The following is a 20,583-nucleotide window of genomic DNA, read 5'->3' as shown; positions in this document are numbered from 1 at the left end:
ATTCAGTAGCATTAAATGGTTTATTATTTTTCTTAAGCAGTCAGAGAATTAGTGTTCATTATATAGTTTACAATTGTACCATCATGCTTGTAGGTTATTTTCAAAGCAAAACCGCTTAACCATGACGCGGAATGCAGTATGGGCTTTGTCTAACCTCTGTAGAGGGAAGAGTCCACCTCCAGAGTTTGCGAAGGTAAGGATTATGCTTGTGGGAAATTGACGGAGAAAGTGTAACTAGAAGAGCATACAGCCAATTTTAATGTGAATGGAAAGAAAATGACTTTGGATAAAATTTAAAATATAAGAATTTTATCTGTTTCTAGAGAAACTGAGCTTTTTGTTGTTGTTTTTGTTTTAATTTGGGAAAATCTTTCGCTGTCTGTACAAAGCCCTGAGTTGATCTTAAAAGCTCTCATGTTTAAATTCATAAATGGTATCTAAAACACAGCATTTCCTGGTTTTAGCACTTGTGAAAGTTCCTTTACCTCTTTGGTCTAAAGGGCGTGTTCTGACAAGGAATTTCATTGCAAGAATTGATGTATGTGAAATTTTGCTTCCTGAGATTTGTTTGCATGGGCTCTGACTGCCTCATCACAGTAAACTGAGGGCTCACTGACAGCATTAGCCACTTGCCGCCCTGTCTCTAGAAGTGTAAATCACCCCATAATCTACTAAGCGTGTGCCTGACTGCCTTCTTCTGGAGTATCTCAGCCTGCTTCTGGCTATTGAATTTTCTTAAAACTCATATCATTTTCCTTTTACAGGTGTCCCCCTGTCTGAATGTGCTCTCCTGGTTGCTGTTTGTCAGTGACACTGATGTACTGGCTGATGCCTGCTGGGCCCTCTCATACCTGTCAGATGGACCCAACGATAAAATTCAAGCAGTCATTGACGCAGGAGTATGTAGGAGACTCGTGGAGCTGCTGATGTAAGATATCTTTAAGAAAGGATGTCTGCTCTTTAATCCCTATATAAGTTTTCTAGTTGTGTGCTTTGGGCTGCTTTCTTTCATTATTTGTTTACTTGTTTTGATGCCCAGGTCTTTCTTTTAAAAATTCTTTTTATGAGGCTTTTAAAGTACCTTGCTCTTCTCTGCTTTTAGCAGTCCTTAAGCAGAAATATAGGGTCGCTATGAGTCGGAATCGACTCAGTGGCAGTGGGTTGGGTTGGGTGGGTAAGCAGAAATATTTGGAAGATTGATACATGCAGTTCTAGCTCATAGTGGGTGACCATACACCAACCACTGGACAACCAAAATCATATTGCCACTAGAAAACAGTCATTCCTTATGTCTCATTGAATCTTATTTTCTTTCGATAGATCTGTTTGTGATATCTTTGATTATAGAGTACATGGTTTTCTGTATTAATCAAATCTATAGATAGTAATAGGAGAAACAAAATAAAATTTAGATGATATACTGGAAAAATGGTGCAATTACAAGCCACATGAAATTTAATTGAAGCAAGTACAAAGTAGATGCAAGGAGACCCTGCCCCAGACCTGCCATATGGAATAGATTCAGTAAGCCTGAGGTGCAGAACACAGAGCCCTGGGATTGTAGCTGGCCATAGAGTGTGGGTCTGCAGTTGAGTGCTCTCGTGAATCAAATGCAGTCTGATGCTCCAGGAGCTACAAGTACAGCATTCAAACTCTGGGAAGTAATCCTTTGTACGCTTTAGTCACCAGATGATTGTGTTTTTTAACCATCATCAGATCTTAACATAAATGTGAAGGAACTGACACAGTTTTGACAGGAGTGATCAATCTCATTAAAAGGGAGAGAAAATAGGGCCTATAAGGAAAGGTTAAAGGGTATTGACTTATTTGGCCTGAAAGAGCAAGACTTAATATCTGTCTTCAAGTATATAAAGGGCCTTGTGGAGGGTTTTGTTTTTTGACCAGCAAGGCAGGTGAGGTTTAGTAGAAACAGTTCGTTATTTGAATCCTGCAACTAGGTCAGCTGTTGACTTACCATTTTCACTTGTGTGAAGATTAGACAATATGTAAAACTTAAAAGTGTTGTATAAATGTTATCAATTGCTCTCCACTATCTCAGCAACCATAGAGGACCAAGTAAAGAGAAGTGAAACCTATAGTTAAAAAAAAAAGGAGGGGGGAAATGTGAAATTCAGGTGATGAGGTGTCTGGAAAAGATGACTAGGAAAGATTTGTAGTTTTAAATCCAAAAATACTAAATAAGAGGAAAGACAGCTCTTCAAGGAGGCACCAAACATTGCATCGGAATGATAGGATCTCCTCAATGGCCACCGTGGAGTACCTTTCCGCTCTATAGTCCTATCACAGTTACTTCTTCTGGATTTCAGTTTGAAGGAAGAGAGGCTAAGGGTAGAACTATGAGGAATGACATTTGTTTTTCTGGTTGCAGGCATAATGATTATAAAGTGGTCTCCCCTGCGTTGCGGGCCGTGGGAAACATTGTCACGGGGGATGATGTTCAGACACAGGTAGGAGTAAATGGTGTTTTTGCCTTAAAAAATAGTACCTTGAACCCCCCGGTCATGCTTCTGTTGTAACATTTAACTACATATTACTAGGGGGAGTTGGCATGGGTCCTGTGTTTCATTATTGTTTGTTAAAAGTGGTGGCTCCCTGACCTGTTGGTTGTAGCGGTTTTCTGTTACTTGTGTTATGACCTTTTTTTTGGGGCAGGCAGGTTTTTATTTTCCATTATTTCTTTTCTTTCTTTCAACATTTTTTTGTTTACATAGCAAATTAGGTTCCCATTTAACAGTTCTATACATATTGTCCAGTGGCCTTGGTTACATTTTCCACTCATGTCGACATTCTCATTATTTCTGTTCTGCTTGTTCCATTTCCATTGATCTAGCCTCACCCCCCCAACACGCACACGCACACAGGCACACACACACACATCCCTTCTCAGTTTTGCTTTAGGATAAATGTTGACTGGTCTCATATACCAAACAAAAAACAAAAAAAAAAACCCCAACGTGTTCCCATCAGGTCGGTTGCCACTCACAGAGACCCTATAGGACAGACTAGAACTGCCCTGTAGGGTTTCCAGGGAGTGGCTGATGGGTTTGAACTCCCAACCTTATGGTTAGCCACCAGGCGCTTAACTGCTGCACCACCAGGGCTTCTGGTTTAATATAGATGATTTATTTTTTTTAAAGGAGCCAGAGTACTTACAGGTGATACTGTTCATTTTATGAACCAATCTATTATTTAGCTGAAAGGTGACCTCCAGGAATGGTTTCTGTTCAAAGTTTAAAGGGTATCTCAGGGCCATAGTCTCGAGGATAACCTGATCCACTACTTAACACTTGAACTGGTTCTCTGTGATAATCAGAAGCTTTCACTAGCATTTTTCTCTGTCATCTTCATCTCATCCTTTGTGATAGTGACCTCCCTTTTGTACACATGTGGGTCTGTTGGAGCCCTGGTGGCACAGTGGTTAAATGTTCGGCTGCTATCCAGAAGGTCGGCAGGTCAGATCTGCCAGCTGCTCCTTGGAAACCCAGAGGGGCAGTTCTTCTCTGTCCTGTAGGGTTGCTATGAGTTGGAATCGACTTCACGGCAGTGGGTTTGTTGTTGTTTTGTTTTGTTTTTTTTGGTAGGCCTCTTTAATACGAGGAAGAGTCTTCAACTTTACTTTCCTCCTAGCTCCTAATGTTACCCCCTACCCCACTCAACATCTGTACCCGGATACAGTACTCACAGTGGGTTGTTCTAGCCATTTGTATTCTTGACCCCTCAGATGCACTGACAGCTTTTTGAATCCTCTTTTAGGCTTCTGTTCTGTTAAAGTATTTTGGTTCTCCTGTCTTGTTGACCTTTTGTTTCTCCTACACAAACTCTTTTTCCTGTTCCTTCCTGATCGTGGGCGACCTCCAGGGGTCAGTTCTTCAGCCTCATTCATAGACCTGATTTACGACTTTGAGCACCAATCTGTGTGCCCGTGGACTGGGAATTGGGAATTAGGTTTTACCCGTAGCTCTTACTGAGCTCTGGCTTTGACCAGGACATTTAATGTCTTTACTTTTCTCATCTCTTAAGGAGATTGAATTTATTCTCTACAGACTCTCCCAACTCTAATATTTACTTTAAACTTATCATGTCCTCAAAAGAATTCATTATTTTCCTCTGTGTATCTGGACCTCTGCTTTTCTGAGTGAATGGCACCAGCAGTTCCCCAAGCCAGAAATCTGACCATCAGCTTGATTCTTCCCTCTCTTCCACCTCTCTTATCAGTCACTAAGTTCTCTTACTCCATCTGTGATCTCTTCTTGCCACTGTTCAGTTCAGACATTTCTTTATACCATCACCAGGATGATGCTTTCAGAATGCAGATTTGATCATGTCAGTGTCTTTGAAGGCTCCCTGGTTGTTGCTAACTAATAACTGGAAGGTCAGTGGTTTGAACCTACCAACTGCTCTGCGGGAGTAAGATGCGGCACTCTGCCCCTGTGAAAATTTCAGCCTAGGAGACCCCACGAGGCAGTCCTACTCTGTCCTGTAGGGCCGTTATGAGTAAGAATCTGCTGAACGGCAACGGGTTTGGTTTGGGTTTTGTTGTTTTTGAATACTTTTAAAGATCCATTAAAATCTAATACCTGCACGGTGGAACGATGTATAGCAGAAGGAAGAAGCTCCTTTATATATAGTCTTATGAAAAGATCTCTCGGTTATATTGTTGAAAAGGAAAAGGCAGAATAATGTGTAGAATACTGCATGCTACCATTTGTGTGAAAAGGAGACGGGGAGATGGAGAAGAAAACAGTACATATGATTGTATCTGCAAAAAACTTCTCTGGAAACATGCACAGGAATCTGCTAACGTTGGTCGTCTCTGGTAGAGAACTGGGTAGCTGGGCCACAGGAATGGAAAAGAAGCTTTTAACTGTATAAAAAACTTTATAATTTCTGGAGTTTTGAACCGTAAGTGTATTTGCTGTTCAAAAACACAAAACAAAAAACTTCTCGACCCTTTCCTCTATGCTCTTGCAATCTTTATTCTTTGAATTAGCTGTGTCTGCTCTCAGCTCTGAGCATCAGCACATGCTTTTTCTCTCTGCGTGGAACACGTGCCTCCATTCCCCATCCTTGTTCTGACCACCACCTCAAACAGCCACTCTCTGCAGCTAATGTCTTCTCATTCTTCAGGTCTTGGTGTTAATGTCATTTCCTCCAAGAAGCCTTGTTTGACCCCAAACTCTAAAGTTAGGTGCTCCTTCTTTTGTTTTATATATCATAGCACTTATCACATTGTATTGTAACTGTCTAATTACTTGATTGTGCAGTCCTGGTGGCACAGTGGTTGAGAACTTGGGTGCTAAACAAAAGGTTGGCAGTTTCAGTCCAACAGCTGCTCCCTGGAAACCCTTTGGGACAAACTACTCTGATTCTTATGAGTTGGAATCGACTCCAAGGCAACGGGTTTGGTTTGGTTTAACTACTGGATTGTAAGCTTCTGGAGGAGCGCTGTATCGTTCTTCTTGATTACTACAGTCGTCTCCATAAACTAGTGGTTACTGGCTCAGCGTATCAGGGCTCAGAAAGTATTTACTGAATGAAGTTCTGAATCTGTACATCTAGTCCTGACCTCCCTGTTTCCAGGCGTCTGTTAGGTTTTTTTTTTTTGGTTAGGTACTTCTGCTTGCGTGTCTCACACTGGTCTCTGTCACAGTTTATTTTCTTCCTCCGCAAGCAAATTGCAAGTCTTGATTTTTCCTGTTTCTGTTAATGATGTAACCGTTTACCTGTTGACTCACACTTGAAACATTGCAGTCATATTTGGTGTCTCCTTCTCTGACACTTTCAATAGCAAGTCACCAGGTCTTGTTGATTGTTTTTATTTTTTTAAATAGTACTTATTGAGTTTTTTGGTGAAAGTTTACATAGCAAGTTAGGTTCCCATTTGCCAATTTCCACACAAATTGTTCAGTGTCACTTGTTTACATTTATCACAATGTTTCAGCACTCTTTTTAATTGTGTTCAGTTTGTTCCCTTTCCAGTACTCTAGTTTCCCTGCCTCGTTATTGTCTCATTTTTGTTTTTGAGTAATTGTTGACCATTTGGTTGCATATTGATCGTTTTTAAGTGGAGCACTTATCTTATGGGTAATATCCTTTATTTTGTGCGCTGCTCTGCTATTTTGCTAAAGGTGATCTCGGGATAGGCTCTGTCCTAGGTTTAGTGTGTCTCAGGGCAGTAGTCTCAGAGAGTCCTGTATTCTCTACTGTTCCAGATGGTCTAGCTTTTTTTTTGTTTTTATAATAAGAATTTGAGTTCTTCATATTTTCCTCCCATTCTGTCTGGGATCATCTGTTATGACCCCGGTCAGAATGGTCAGTGTTGGTATCTGGGCACCATCTAGTTCATTTGGTCTCAGGGTGGATGAGGTTGTGGCTCGTGTAGACTTGTTTCTTCTCTGAGCTTTTGGTTACTTTCTTACTGTTTTGCTCCTGGTGAGTAGAGACCCATAGTTAGGTTAAGACAAGCTTTAATACCTTGTTTTGATTCCTCTTTTCTCATACACAGGTATTGTTGATGGACTCAACTAATTTGACTTCCTGTGGGATAGAACTATTCCTGTTCTTCCCAAGCAATTTAACTCTCTCAGTTTATTCTCCCTAATGAGTTGGAATCAACTCAGTGGCAACGAGATTATTAATCTTTCCTAAAATAAGCTTGGAAACCCTGGGGGCATAGTGGTTAAGTGCTACAGCTGCTAACCGAGAGGCTGACAGTTCAAATCCACCAGGTGCTCCTTGGAAACTCTGTGGTGCAGTTCTACTCTGTCCTGTAGGGCCACTATGAGTCGGAAACAACTCGATGGCAGTGGGTTTGGTTTTTTTTTTTAAATAGCTTGTTCACATAATTATTATTCTTTCTAGTGTATTATTAAGCTTTGGGTATAGAACCCTTTCTTATAGCCTCACTTGTTCAGTCTTGTCTTACTTTGTGTTAGCTTATCACAGCATCTTCTAATTTCTAGCCTTTCTATTTGCAACGCCTTTCCTGTTTTTTGCTCATGAATTCCTATGTATTTTTCAAGGCCCTGCATGAAGTCGTCTTTCTTTACTACCGCTCCCTAAGTATTCTCTTTAACTTCTGTTAATTTTCTAGACTGCTGCTTTTTTTTAATTGCTTTGTTGCATCTCTTACACTGTTGCTTATCTTGTTTTAAAGGTTTCTTTTTCCCATGATTATAAAAATAGTACATTTACATTGTAGCAAATTTAGCAAATGGAGGAAAATGTGAAGAATGTAAAAGTCTCCCATAACTCCACTACCTAAAGATACACTCAACATTAACAGTTTACTACATTCCTTCTAGTCTTTTTATTGTTCACATAGATTTTTTTCTAACATGTTTACTGTGGTCTGTATAGTTCTATGTGTTACTCTTTTCATAGTGTTCACTTAACATTCTCCTGTGTGTTCTATAATTTCTTCTGGGTAGATATCCTGGGAGTAGAATTATTTGTGTCAAATTGTGTGGATTTTTTTTTAAAACCTCTTGATATATATGACCAAATTGTTTTTAGAAAGATTGTGCCTATTTTAACTACAAGTTTTATTATTTTTTGATGTGTTTTAATTTAATAAGCAAAAAATGACTTCATTTAAATTTACATTTAACTACTCAAAGTTTTCTATTAAAATGTTAGTTTCTCTTATGAATTTGCATGTTCAGGATAGCATCTCTTTTATTTGCAAACATGGTATTCATGTTAATTTTCTTATGATTTTTGACATGCAGAAATTTTTATTTGATTATTTTTATTTTCCCACTGTAATTTCTTTTATTGTTTTTTATGCATGGTAAGTCCTCCACCATTTTTAGATCAGCTATTATATTGTCTTCTGCTTTATGGTTTCTTTTTAAATATTTCCCCTTCAGATCTGTTGCAAATTTATTTTGGTGACTGTATGAGATTAAGACTTAATTTTAAAAAATGATTTTCAACTAGATAACCCCTTATTCTTGAATCATCTATTAAATAAAACCACTAGTCATTAGAGGAAGAAAGGATTAACTGTAATCAAATACTTAATTCTTTATAAATGCCTACATATGTTTCTGGACAAGATATCTGTTCCTTTGTGCAGTGATGACTCTGAGCCCACTGTAGACTGTTTTCATCATTTTAACTTTGTGGTTTTATTTTCTGGTAGAGTAGGTCTCCTTTATGTGTACTTGTCTTCTCTCTCACCTTTGTAAATTGGGGTCATACCCTTTTCATCTCTGTATCCTACAAAGCACCTGGTGTACTTCATTAAGCACATTGAAAGTGCTTATTAAGTATGTGTTGGTTCATTGACTGCCAGGTAAAGATTTCTCAGTTGATTTACAAATCTCAGACCACTTTTGATTTTCTGGTCGCTTGATATATTTATCCATCCAAAAGACATTTTAATGCTGTAAGATTGAAAGGTGAATGAGTAATTCTGTTCTGATTACTAATACTAACATTCTTCATTGTGCCTTATTAAGTACACTTTTAGCAGTTGTAAATGTGTACAATGAAACTGGTTTGATAATCTTAGGAATTTATTCTTTATAGCAGTGAATCCTTTTATCCCTTTGTAAGGCTTTTGTTTCTAACACTTAAAGTGGAGGGGTTATTTCTTTTCCTAAAATAAGTTTTCAGAGTTAAAGGTTTACTTATATTTGGATCATTACAATAAGTAAAATTTTCAAACTTTTCCTTTTAGGTAATTTTGAATTGCTCAGCTCTGCAAAGTTTATTACATTTGCTGAGTAGCCCAAAGGAATCTATCAAAAAAGAAGCCTGTTGGACAATATCTAATATCACAGCTGGAAATAGGGCACAGATCCAGGTAATCCCTTAGCCCTTGTTGTTTTTTCTATATTTTTATTGGTAAGTAAAATTTTTTCAGTCTATAAGATATTTAAAAAAAAAAAATTTATGATTAAAAAAATAGTTTTTTAAAACATTTTTATCACTATTGCTTTGAAGACCCCTACTTTCCAACATTGTTGTCTTATTTTATAGTCTATTTCTTACTTTTTTATCCTAACTTATAGATGCTAAGTCTTTTGAAACTTATATGTAGGCCTTGGTTTTTCCCTTTGCCTATCTAATACTTGATTATTTGTCAGGATCCAAGAAATAGTTTCTTTTATTTTTGAAGTAAAGTAGAGGGGCAGTGAAAAAGAGGAAGACCCCCAGTGAGATAGATTGATATAGTGGCTGCAGCAGTGGGCTCAAACATAGCAACGATGAGGTGGATGGCACAGGACGGGGCAGTGTTTCACTCTGTTGTACTGTGGGTCGCTGTGAGTCGGAACCGATGCAACAGCACCCAGCAACAACAGCAGCAGCAGGCAGCAGCATTTTCACAAGTGTTTTGCTGGACTTTATATTAAACAGATGGGCTTTATTCTTGCTGAATAAAATATTTATTTTCCATTAGACCTTTGTTTTAGATTGCTTCGATTTTTTATGAACCCTTGGGGCCCCATTTTTGTTTAAATGGTTATCTGCCTTATACTTTTGTCCTTGAATCATTAGGAGAGTAACTCAGGTGAGTCCGAAAGTTCAGTTTAGACACCATGATCCATGCTGGAACAACGGGTTAGAAAAGATACCAAAAACACAGAATCCTGGGACTTTGAGCTGAGTGGAGTTGTAGAGATCATCTAATCTAACATTCTCATTCAAAGATCAAATTGAAGCTCAGAGAAAATGATCTTCTCAAAGCCACCGCTAGTAAATGACAGGGCTGGGGCTAGGTGTCTTTCCACTAAACTTTGCTGTCTTGTCTTCATTGGCGTTATGAAGGTTCTTGACCAGGAAAGCATGCTTAGTCCTAACATTGAATGTTGAGTAGGGATTGAAATTGGTGGCTACAGCAGTTTACAACACGCATAGGAGGTGATTTCAGCTGCCTTTGATTGGCTGACCACACCAGGCTCTTCCCAGTTTCTTCATACAGGAAATGATATGTTTTAGGTTCTTGAGCCAGGGTGAAACATGAAAGTGATCTTGGGAAAAACTATTTTGGTATTAGTGTGTGGGAAGGCTTGAGTAAAAATACTCTATTTTTAGAATGCTATTCTGGTTGTCTAGTTGAGAGGCGGTGGTTTGGAATAGGATTGCAGCAGTGGTAAAGGAAAAGGTGGATTCGGGACATTTTAAATTGAGAATGAAAAGAAGACTTGGTGACTGATTGAGTTCAGAGTAAATAAATATCCTTGTAAACTAAAGAGGCTTAAAGTAGACTGGATGTAGAGAGCAAAAGATGTGTCTGAGGTAACTAAAAAAAAAAAAAATCTAGCAGACCTAAAACAAGCTGCTGGCCACCCTGGGCTGGAGTGCCAGTGAGAGATGAGGACTGGAGCATAAATCGCTCACACGCAAGAGTGGGTATGCTGTGAGGAAGTGAGACTAGCAGAGAAACAAGACAACTGAACATTAGTAATTTCTTACTGTGGGTGGAACAAGAGAGGTCTACAAAAGAGAAAAGAGAGGAGAAAACTAGGAAATTACAAAGTCACAAACTAAGGAGGGTGATACCGAGTAGAGCGAAAAGGTTAGGGATATAGGAACTTCACTCCTTTCGTTTTTTTTTTTTAAAGGAGAAAGGATGTCATTAGTGAAGCTAGCCTGAAAGTTACAGTTAGTGTCGTAAACATTTTTACAAATTTTGTAATTTCTCTTTCCATTTACATTTTTCTTTAATTTTAGACTGTAATAGATGCCAACATTTTCCCAGCCCTCATTAGTATATTACAGACTGCTGAGTTTCGGACAAGGAAGGAAGCCGCCTGGGCTATCACAAATGCGACCTCTGGAGGATCAGCTGAACAAATCAAGTAAGTACTAGCCAGGTCGTGTCCTTACAGGTGCCCCCAGTAATACCTGGAGTGGAGGACCAGCTATATTTGAGGATGAGATGAGTGAGGGAGGATCTTATTGATAAGAATGCCCAGTTCCGGCCCTCTGGAAGATTTTTCTCAGTTTCATAATTTGACTCAAAAGAATATTTAATTCCTTACACCCCTCCCATTCCTTGTTGAAAACACTTCTGGGATGTCAGAAGTAAGGCATTGTTGAGGTTTGAGGCAATAAAAATACTTTACAGGGTGGCTCCAGCCTACTCTGGAGCTTCTTGGTTAGAAACATCTGGGCAGTCTAGAAGGTTACTTATAGAATCCTTAGATTCTGACTCTTAAGAGCTAACTCCTGCTATTTCTAGTTTAGATGTCTAAGTAAAGAATCGGACCAGACTTAAAAAAGAGGTGTGTCTTCCTATACAGGACCAAATTCTATGTAAGCAAGTGCTTCCACAGTATTCAGTAAACAAAGAGGTATGTGTTGGCTTGAGACTTAAATGGCCCCCTTGCCAGCAGCTTAGTGGCCAGAGAAAACATAGACGGGGATCAGTTCCCCAAAGGAACATCAACATATAATTAAATGCTAAATTGTGGACGTTCAATATTTCAGATAGAAACATAGACTAATAATGAAGAGAAAAATGGAACCGACTCTCTGGCTGCCTTAAACCTTTCTTAAGGGAAAGGCTGTTTTACATGAGTGTTAAAGGAACCATTAACTCCTTCCTGTTATGTATCGTACTGTCAGGGCACCGTGGCTATTTCTCATGTTGTTGCTTTGTGGGGTAAATGAAAAAAAAAAAAAAAAAAAAAAAAGGATGATAAAGTGCTGACATAATAGAGGCACTCAGTAAGTGCTGAATTTAGTGCTGTGTTTGGAAATAAAAAAAAAGTAAAGAAGCCCTAACAAATTGTAGCACACTGATCAGGTATGAAAGATAAGAAATACGTACTTGACATAGTAAAATTGCAAACAGATTAACACATGCAATAGCTGTTTCAGTAAAGTTCATCGTGAACAGGTTATTCAAACAGTACTTCAAGAGGTCTTCAGAAACACATCTGTATGAGATGAGGTCTTTTTCAGCTTCCTAAGATCCTGATTCTGGGGTCCTATGATTTGAAGTATGATACCTACCGCCAGATGGCAGTGGTATGGAGTAATAACAAATAGTTTATTTTCAAGCCCTGTGTTTAAACTTAGATATATGCTGTTTTATACCAAATATGCTTTCTTAATTGAAATAAACTGTATACATACCTTTTGTTCTGAAGTTTCATCTTTTTAAAATTTCAAAAACATTTCTAAAATACTACGATATCTTTTATCAGAAAGTATTCAGAAGTATTTTGGAGAAGAGTAGAAAGGCTGCTGTATTCCTTTTAAAATTCAGCATAGCTGTTTATAATAATGAGGTTAATTATCAAACTCCTAGCAGTTTCTTCTTAACTTTCTTAAAGGGACTCCTAAGTATAAAATTACTTATGAGATTGGCTTTTTCAAATCTGAGAAATTAATATAATTTTAGAAAATTTTCAGTCACTTTCCAGATACTGTGTTCTCACAGACTAAACTTCCCTACCTGGAAAGCCTTACTGGCTGTGTCTTCTGCCAGATTGGTCAGTCAGCCAGCCTCGATGGCCAGTGTTAAGGCAACTCCATTTTTCTGAGGGATAGTTTTTGGGATATTCAAGCATTTATAGTCAAAATTATTTTTACACTTTCCACACACCAAAAATAATTCGACCTTTAATACTTTTTTTTGTAGCACAAAGTTCCTGTTGTCATGACAACTTTTGATAGTAGTCTGTTCCAGCAGACACTTGCTATCAGCAGTGAACTACCTGTTACGTTGTATGTAGCCCAGAGGGTTCACGGGAATTACTACTAAACAGAAAGATGAAATCGTACTTTCAGTCTGATTTTTTGAAGTTATATTTTTATAATGAGACTGGCAGTGTTCAGGTGGTGGTGTAAAGAGAGCAAATTTGTGACGTGTTGAATGTTTTAATAGATTTAAGAGTTGTCAACTCCGTGTCTAGGAGCCCTGGTAGCACAGTGATTATAGCGCTTGGCTGCTAACTGAATGGTTGTCAGTTCGAACCCAACAGCCTCTCCTCGGGAGAAAGGTGTGGCAGTCTGTTTCCGTTAAAGTTACAGTCTTAGAAACCTATGGGGCAGTTCTATCGTGTCCTATAGGGCCACTGTAAGTTGGAATCGACTTGATGGCAGTGGGTTCGGTTTGGTTTTTTTAAACTCAGTGTGCTCTTGTTGAAATCACAGCAAGTTTCCTGCTAGCTCAGCGGGTATGAAAGCTAAACTTACTTGTCCCTACTGACTGCATTCCTTTTTTGTTCAGACTTTCTTTTGGGAGGGAGGGGAGTTAACACTGGATCTGCATTTTAGTTAATGGAAACCACTTTTGTGAAGTTGATGGTTCAGAAAATACTACTAAAAACAAGTTTAATGAAACATACAGCAGTTGCCTACTGTGCCGTATTTTAAAAGCATTTATAGTTAAAAAGAAAAACTTACTAGTCACCTTTGTACAAAGCATGTCGGGGAAGTTTATTTTAAAAACTGGTAAATAAAGGGAAAGACTCAGGATTTATCATACCCTTTTAATATGTAAGCTGTATCTAGGGGGTAATCGAATAATTGATGAGGTGGCGTTTTTATCAGTATTTTCAGATAATCAACTAAGAAATGTTAAGATTAGAATATTCCCATTTTTCAGTCCCAAGGAAATAAATAATGGAATACTGTTGAGAACCTTCACCCATGAAGCAGCCTTTCTAAAAAAGACTTGAATCTGATCAAGTCTCTGAATTTATCAGTTTACAGGAAATACAAGGGACAGAGACTTTTGTTAAATGACACCATTCAAAATCCAAACTGTAGGAAAAAACCAGTTTCTTGTAAATTGTAAAACAAAATTAAAAGAAAAGAGAGATCATATGAAGGAGAGATTAAGAGATGGGGGAGGATATTTAGAGATTAAGTAAATTAACAGATCAAGTGCAAACCTGTGGATCTCATTTGAATTCTGATTCAAACAAGCAAAATATTAATTTTTTAAAAAAGAAAAGGAAATTTGAATACTGACTAGCTGTTTATATTATGGAAAAATTGTTCATAGTTTTAGGCGTGGTAATGATAGTGTGGCTCATTGAGTTGTGTGTGTGTGTATGTTTTAAAAGAACCCTTACCTTTCAGAGATACAATGTCTGGAAATGACTGCAGAATAATCCTGGGGTGAGGAGAGTGCGTAGTGGTATAGATCAAACAAGATTGGCTGCAAGTTGATAGTCACAGCAACTGAGTTTGTTACCTATACTTTTTAATTTTGTGTACTTCTGAAATTTGCCACAATAAAAAAGTAAACACCAAGATGAACATCTATCAAAAATGTACTATTGTTATGAGTTACTTATATTCAAGTTTGGAGAGTATTCTAGTTTCTTGGAGTCCAAAAATTGTGGCGGGGAAGAGGAATGGAGATGGTGCCAGAGAACTGGCTTCTGTGATGAATTTAAAGATGACCCCTCCACCAATTTCATAAATGTTTTAAAAATTAAAGCTTTCACTAAATATCTTCTTTGTATTAATTTTAGGTACCTTGTAGAACTAGGTTGTATCAAGCCACTCTGTGATCTCCTCACCGTCATGGACTCTAAGATTGTACAGGTTGCCCTAAACGGCTTGGAAAATATCCTGAGGCTTGGAGAACAAGAAGCCAAAAGGAACGGCACTGGCATTAACCCTTACTGTGCTTTGATTGAAGAAGCTTATGGTAAGATAGTGTGTTTACTGTATTTTTATACAAATAACAGTGCTTCTTAAACTTTTTTGAGGGGGCTAACTGTGCCCACCGCCCCTCCCCCCCAGGTATTATAGATGTTATGCTAATTTTTTTACATGTTACTGTAAAAACTAGCATATTACACTTATGAGAACTGGGGAGGGGTGGCGGGCATGGTTGGGCCCCCTCTCCCCCCAAAAGTTTAACACACACAGGTATTTGTGTAAAAATACAGTAATAGGTTTTCCTGAAAATTTTAATTTGTTTTTATGTTTGCTTTTCTGACCTTTCCACATCTGAATTAGCATAGTCATACAAAAAAATGGTTTTCTTATGAATGATAGTGTTTAGAAATTGGAACTGGAGAAAAAAATGTATTTTGTTTGTGAAGAGAAGCCAGTACCCTTCAGTTTAGCTTTTTTTACACGGAACTCTTAGAATCTTCCCAGCTCCCTGACATGACTTGCTCTTGTGGCCGCCCTTGCATTCTTACCAGTCTGTTAGTCCCAAGAACTTCTGTATCTACCTTACGCCCGACTCTACTGCTTTTCTCTCGCAGAATTTACAGTTGTGGCTTTGAACTGCATCCCCCAGTTCTCCTGTGTCCTGATTCTTAAGAGTTTCATGTTGAAGAGTCACCGTCTGTCTTTTCAGCCCCTGATTCTAATCTCAGTTTCAGTTCCACTTGTAGTTATTGGTTCACTAATGCATTAACCTTTTTTTAAAAAAAGTTCCCTCAGTGATTTTAATATGTAGCCAGATTGAAAACCACTGCACTAGAATTTGTATATTCACAAGACTGGAATTAAGGGCCACAGGATATGCTCATCTTCAAATTTACTAGATAATGCAGACTTGTTTTCCAAAATGATCTTGGCAGTTTACCATTTTTAAAAAGCCTCATTATAAAAGCTGTGCTTGCTTAGGGTAAGAACTTTTGAAAAGTATATTAAAAAACTGTTAACTCTACGACTCAGAGCTCTTTCTCCACAGATACATTTGGATGTATATTTTTTAACATGCATGTGTATACATTTGTTTTTTCCTCTGAGTATTTTTAAGATTTATTGGTGGTGTTGCTGTTAGGTACTTCTGGCTACAGCTAAAAGAAAGCATAGCTCAGACGGACTTAAACGTACTAGTAAAGGGGATGTGTTGGTTAATTGTTCCAGTTGGACTTCTTTGTTTAAGTGATAGAAGTTGATTCTGATTTAAGGAAATATGATACATTTTTTTGAAAGGATACTGAATAGTTCAGAGGCTAGGTAGATAGAACCAGAGCCAAGAATTAAGCAACAGATACCATCCAATAAGAACACAGCTGCTCCTGGCTCTGGGCACCGGGTGATGCATCGCTGGTATAGAAGCTGCTGCTTCTGGGGACTGGATGTTGCTTGCTTCCGTGTTTGAGATGTCCGTTTGTAATACTAGCCTGCAGGTGCAATCCCAGCAATAATTTCTGTGTTATTACAAAATACTTATGCCATAGAAGCAGAGAGCCTTTCTTTACATCAGGGGAGGAGACATATGGCAAAATACTGTCTCACAGGAATTTCCAACAGGTTTTTAACAGATTTTCCCCTTATTTTTCATTCTAGGTCTAGATAAAATTGAGTTCTTACAGAGTCACGAAAACCAGGAGATCTACCAGAAGGCCTTTGATCTCATTGAGCATTACTTCGGGACCGAAGATGAGGACAGCAGCATTGCACCCCAGGTTGACCTTAGCCAGCAGCAGTACATCTTCCAGCAGTGTGAGGCTCCTATGGAAGGTTTTCAGCTTTGAAGCAATACTCTGCTTTCATGTTCCTGTGTCAGACCAGGCTACCCAGTCGAGTCCTCTTGTGGAGCCCACAGTCCTCATGGAGCTAACTTCTCAAATGTTTTCCATAATACTGTTTGCGCTCATTTGCTTGCCTTGCGCACCTGCTCTCTTACACACATCTGGAAAACCTCTGGCTCTCTGTGGTGGAATACCCTTCTAATAAAAGGGTAACCAGGATGGCCCACTCTCTATGGAAAATCCCTAGGCTTTGGAGATCTGCATTTATATATTTTAAGAGTCCTGGGACTATACACTTATATTAATGTGGCTCCCTTTTTTGTGGGGGAAAAGAGAGGACTCCTCATTCCCTTTAAAGTGGGAAAAAATACTGACAATAAAAGATGAGACTAAACCTTTATCTTGAATTTCACACAACTACTTGCAACAAGGGAGATGTTTAGACCTGTTGTGTGTACTTCAGAGTACTTTTCATGAGTTCTTCCACAGTGAACCCTTGGATTACCCAGTGGCTTTTTCCGGCCAGATTTGCATTAATTCTTCCTGAGATTGGATGGTTTTCTTTCCTCTCTTGGCGCCATTCTTCACAGATATTAAAGCTAAACCATCCACTCCCTCACCTTCAGCCTTCAGTGAATGTGCTTACTAGTTGTCAGGAATGCTGAAGCATTAATTAACACTTTGACTCTTAAATGTGATCCTGGTTTGCAGATTCCCCTAGAGCAGAGAAGAGAGGGGCACATGTTAATTTGTATTGCTGTTGCTTCTCTTCGTTCTTCTGTGTCTTAGGATTTGGGAGTGGTTCAATTCTAATGCTGGTATGGAGATTTAGAATCCTTAGTAATCAGAAACTATATCCTGTAATTCAATTAAAAAGTTAAAAACAAACAACCAACTCCAGTCTCCCCAAGCTCAGCTGGTGTGACTTGATGCTGTGTTTCTGCATTAAAGCAAATGTTTCAGGCTTTGTGGTCCTGACCAAGGGCCTCATTAAATTGGAGTTCACCCTAGGTGCTTTTTCCCTCTATGAATGCGGGATAAATACACACTTTTACAGATTACTTTTCTCAGCCAATTGCAGCTTGATGCTAATGTGTTCATGCTGCGTCCATGACCCGTTTAATGTAGCATCTCTTATCTTAAACCAGTGACCATCTTCTCAGCGTGACCTCTTCACCCAGATTAGGAGAGTGATCTTCTTCTTATACCCTCATTGTCCCTAGTCATTTTACTTCATTTCCAACTAGAACTGCCCCCTCCCCCTCAATAAAATAATAACAGTTTTCACCTTCTGGCTCATTTAATGATGACTACAGTCTGTACCTGCAAATGGCGCTTCCAGTACTGTGTTCAGTGATCCACATTTGTGCTTGGACTGGAACAAAAAATAAGCTTAATTGCCAAGAGAACTGCAAATGAGTTCAATACAACTTCTCGGTGCTAGTTGGCCATCTTGACTCAAGGTTGGGACACACCATCAGAGAAGATTTTTTTGTTGGTGAGCTGTTCAAAATGAATTCTGAAGGAGAAGTTGATCACTTCTGCTTGAGAGCATACCCTTTAAACCTTTTTAGACTTGTCCTCTTCTAGAATTCATTATAACCCCAAAGTATAAACTGTTTGGAAATTGCCCCTGACAAGCTATCTTTCATCTCTGGGAAATCCTGCTGAATGTTAGGGATATTCAGAGCTTTCATACCTCATCATGATGTTATTTAAGCAGCCAACTTATGTGACCTGATTTAAACTTTAAAAAAAAAAAAATCCACTTCATTCAAACTAGAAAGATTCAAAGACAAAGGACATTGATCAGCCAAGAGTGTGACGCATTCTTCGCATCTAGTCTGTAGTTGTGTCTGTGCTCTGGGATGGATACCGTCTGATGTCTGTTATTCACGGAGCAGCCACAGCAAAACTAGTCAGCTCCCATCTATAACTGTTACCTTTTCTAGTGCTGCTTTGTGCTGAAAGAACATTTTAGTTTACTGCACTTGACCTGTAAGAGACGTTGATTCTTTGTAATTTTAGGGATAAATTAGGTGGTTAATTTAAAGAAAAACTCAATGTTGCCTTTACATCACATTAAAATATAACTTCTTTCAGAAGGGTGATAGAAGCACTGATTCATAGTAAAAATCTTGTTTTTAGCTTTGACTTTTTTTGTGGCTGAGTTTTTTTAAATTGTAAATTACTGATAACATGCCATTTCTATAGGATGTTATAAGTTATGTACCTTCCATTGGATAGTTTAAAAATTTTCAATTTCTTTTATAAACCAACTAGAATGGAAAAAATACAATGCACACAAAGTTTTCTTCCCCAAGTTAGTAAGAGTAGTGTATGTTGGGAAGTTTTGCCAGCAAGTGCAGGTGTCTCAATGAGGGAATTAAAAAAAGTCCATTTAACTGACGTGGCCTATTTCCTGTCTACACAGAGGGCTTATCTTGCTTTGTCCTGAAGAAGATCATGAGCCATGAGATCTGAGCTAAGATTTTTTGCAGTGATATGATTTTCCTGAAATATAAAAATTGGGACTTGCTGAAAAGTTAAATCCTGGCATAACTCAGATGTGTTGGAACTCATTGGTACTGATAAAACAGCCTTTTGGTAATAGAAATGGCATTTAAGAAGTAACTGTAAATCATATTTTTAATTTTCTGCCTAGCAGATTCTGTTTGGTTTCAATTTATTGAATACTGTATTACTAATTTCAAAACTGAGGAAAACTTTTGCCAAAGGAAAGTGGCTTTGTTTTTCCCTTTTTTTTTTTTTTTTCCCTTCTCTAAATATTGAAGGAGCCCTGGTGGAGCAGTGGTTAAGAACTACAGCTGCTAACCAAAAGGTCACCAGTTTGAATCCACCAGCCACTCCTTGGAAACCCTATGGGGCAGCTCTACTCTGTCCTGTAGAGTCGCTATGAGTCGGAATCCACTCCAAGGCAATGTGTTTGTTGTTTTTTTTTTTTTTTTAAAAAACACATGCTAAGTATATATTCTTTATAATGAGAACCTTGGTGGAGAAAAAACACTGACAGCATTTGGGAAGTATATGAAGGACCAGCAGCTAGGTGTGATGGAATTGAGAAATAACCAGGAAAACAAAGGTGAGATTTAGGAGGCAGATTTTTCCATGAAACACTTTCAATCTTGTTCTTGTCTCCAACTAATCAGGATCCTTTTTACTTCGTAACTTACCTTTGTCAGTTGTGCTGTCTTTTAACCCTGGATGGTTTCTTCCTTATACAGATAAAGCTTTTTGGGCTCTGGATCCTTTTCCTCCCATTATTGTCACAGAAATAAACATGGGCAGTTGTCCCATAATAAATCTGAATTGTTTCAGGTTGCTGCTGATTTTTCCTAAGCAAAAATAGGTAGTAAATTTTATAAACTGAAATTTGTCAACTAAATCCTCCATTGCACTTGCTGGCCCACAGGCCACTTTGAATTCACCTCTCTGGGGCCGAGTAAACAGTTCAGTTGTTCAGCCCCGACTTGGGGGTGAATTACAAAAGGGTTTTCCTTAGGTTGAAGAATTTCTTTTCTTTCCTGCTGATGAGTCTTCTGAAACTTTTCTTCTATCAGTAGGCAAGTTGTTAACAGCTGTTCTAGGGTTTGGGGGTTTTCTCATGTATATTTAAAATTGTGATGTCTAAGGGTAATGTTTAGTAAAGAAAAGGGAGCTACTTTCAGAAAGGGACATCGTTTGCTTTTCATGTTTATACACTATATGCTACCTCCTACATTCCAAAATCGCTCATGGCAGATAGGTGCGGCCCCTATATGGGAGTCGCACATCTGAGTTATTTGCCATCCTAAATTAATAGGGTCATTTCCTTCTGTTGTGAAGTAGGCAGATTTAAATATTTTGGTCTGCCTTTTTCTGTCAAAAATGACACTGAACGCACTGGTACAGTAAGTCTGCTGTAACAGAATAGTCTGTAATACTTTATTGTCAGAAAAGGATAGGTTTTAAGGAGGAGTATCAAGACATCAGAAGAATGTGATAAAGTAAAATAAGTATCTGCTAATTGCTGCTTGACAAAATATATCTGGAAGCTTCAAGTGAGAAGAAAGGACGAGGGTAGATGAGGTGTGCCATTTTGCTTTCAACTAAGGGTAGACAGTAGCCCCAGTGTGTTTTATGT

At 38.4% G+C, this 20,583-nt stretch overlaps 1 protein-coding gene across 1 annotated transcript in view; it reads left to right on the top strand.

The window, feature by feature from the left end:
• Positions 1–19,418, top strand: part of KPNA1 (karyopherin subunit alpha 1) — a 79,096-nt gene extending 59,678 nt beyond the window's left edge. The window contains exons 8-14 of the mRNA XM_049877975.1: positions 94–193; positions 765–928; positions 2,390–2,468; positions 8,708–8,833; positions 10,705–10,832; positions 14,469–14,647; positions 16,255–19,418. Of these exons, the coding sequence (XP_049733932.1) occupies positions 94–193; positions 765–928; positions 2,390–2,468; positions 8,708–8,833; positions 10,705–10,832; positions 14,469–14,647; positions 16,255–16,442 (964 nt within the window). The 3' untranslated portion in view covers positions 16,443–19,418. The remainder of the gene's footprint in view (positions 1–93; positions 194–764; positions 929–2,389; positions 2,469–8,707; positions 8,834–10,704; positions 10,833–14,468; positions 14,648–16,254) is intronic.
• Positions 19,419–20,583: the final 1,165 nt, after the last annotated feature.

Source organism: Elephas maximus, chromosome 1, assembly GCF_024166365.1.
Source record: "Elephas maximus indicus isolate mEleMax1 chromosome 1, mEleMax1 primary haplotype, whole genome shotgun sequence".
NCBI classification, from domain to species: Eukaryota; Metazoa; Chordata; class Mammalia; order Proboscidea; family Elephantidae; genus Elephas; species Elephas maximus.
This window is presented reverse-complemented; position numbering and strand designations above follow the sequence as displayed.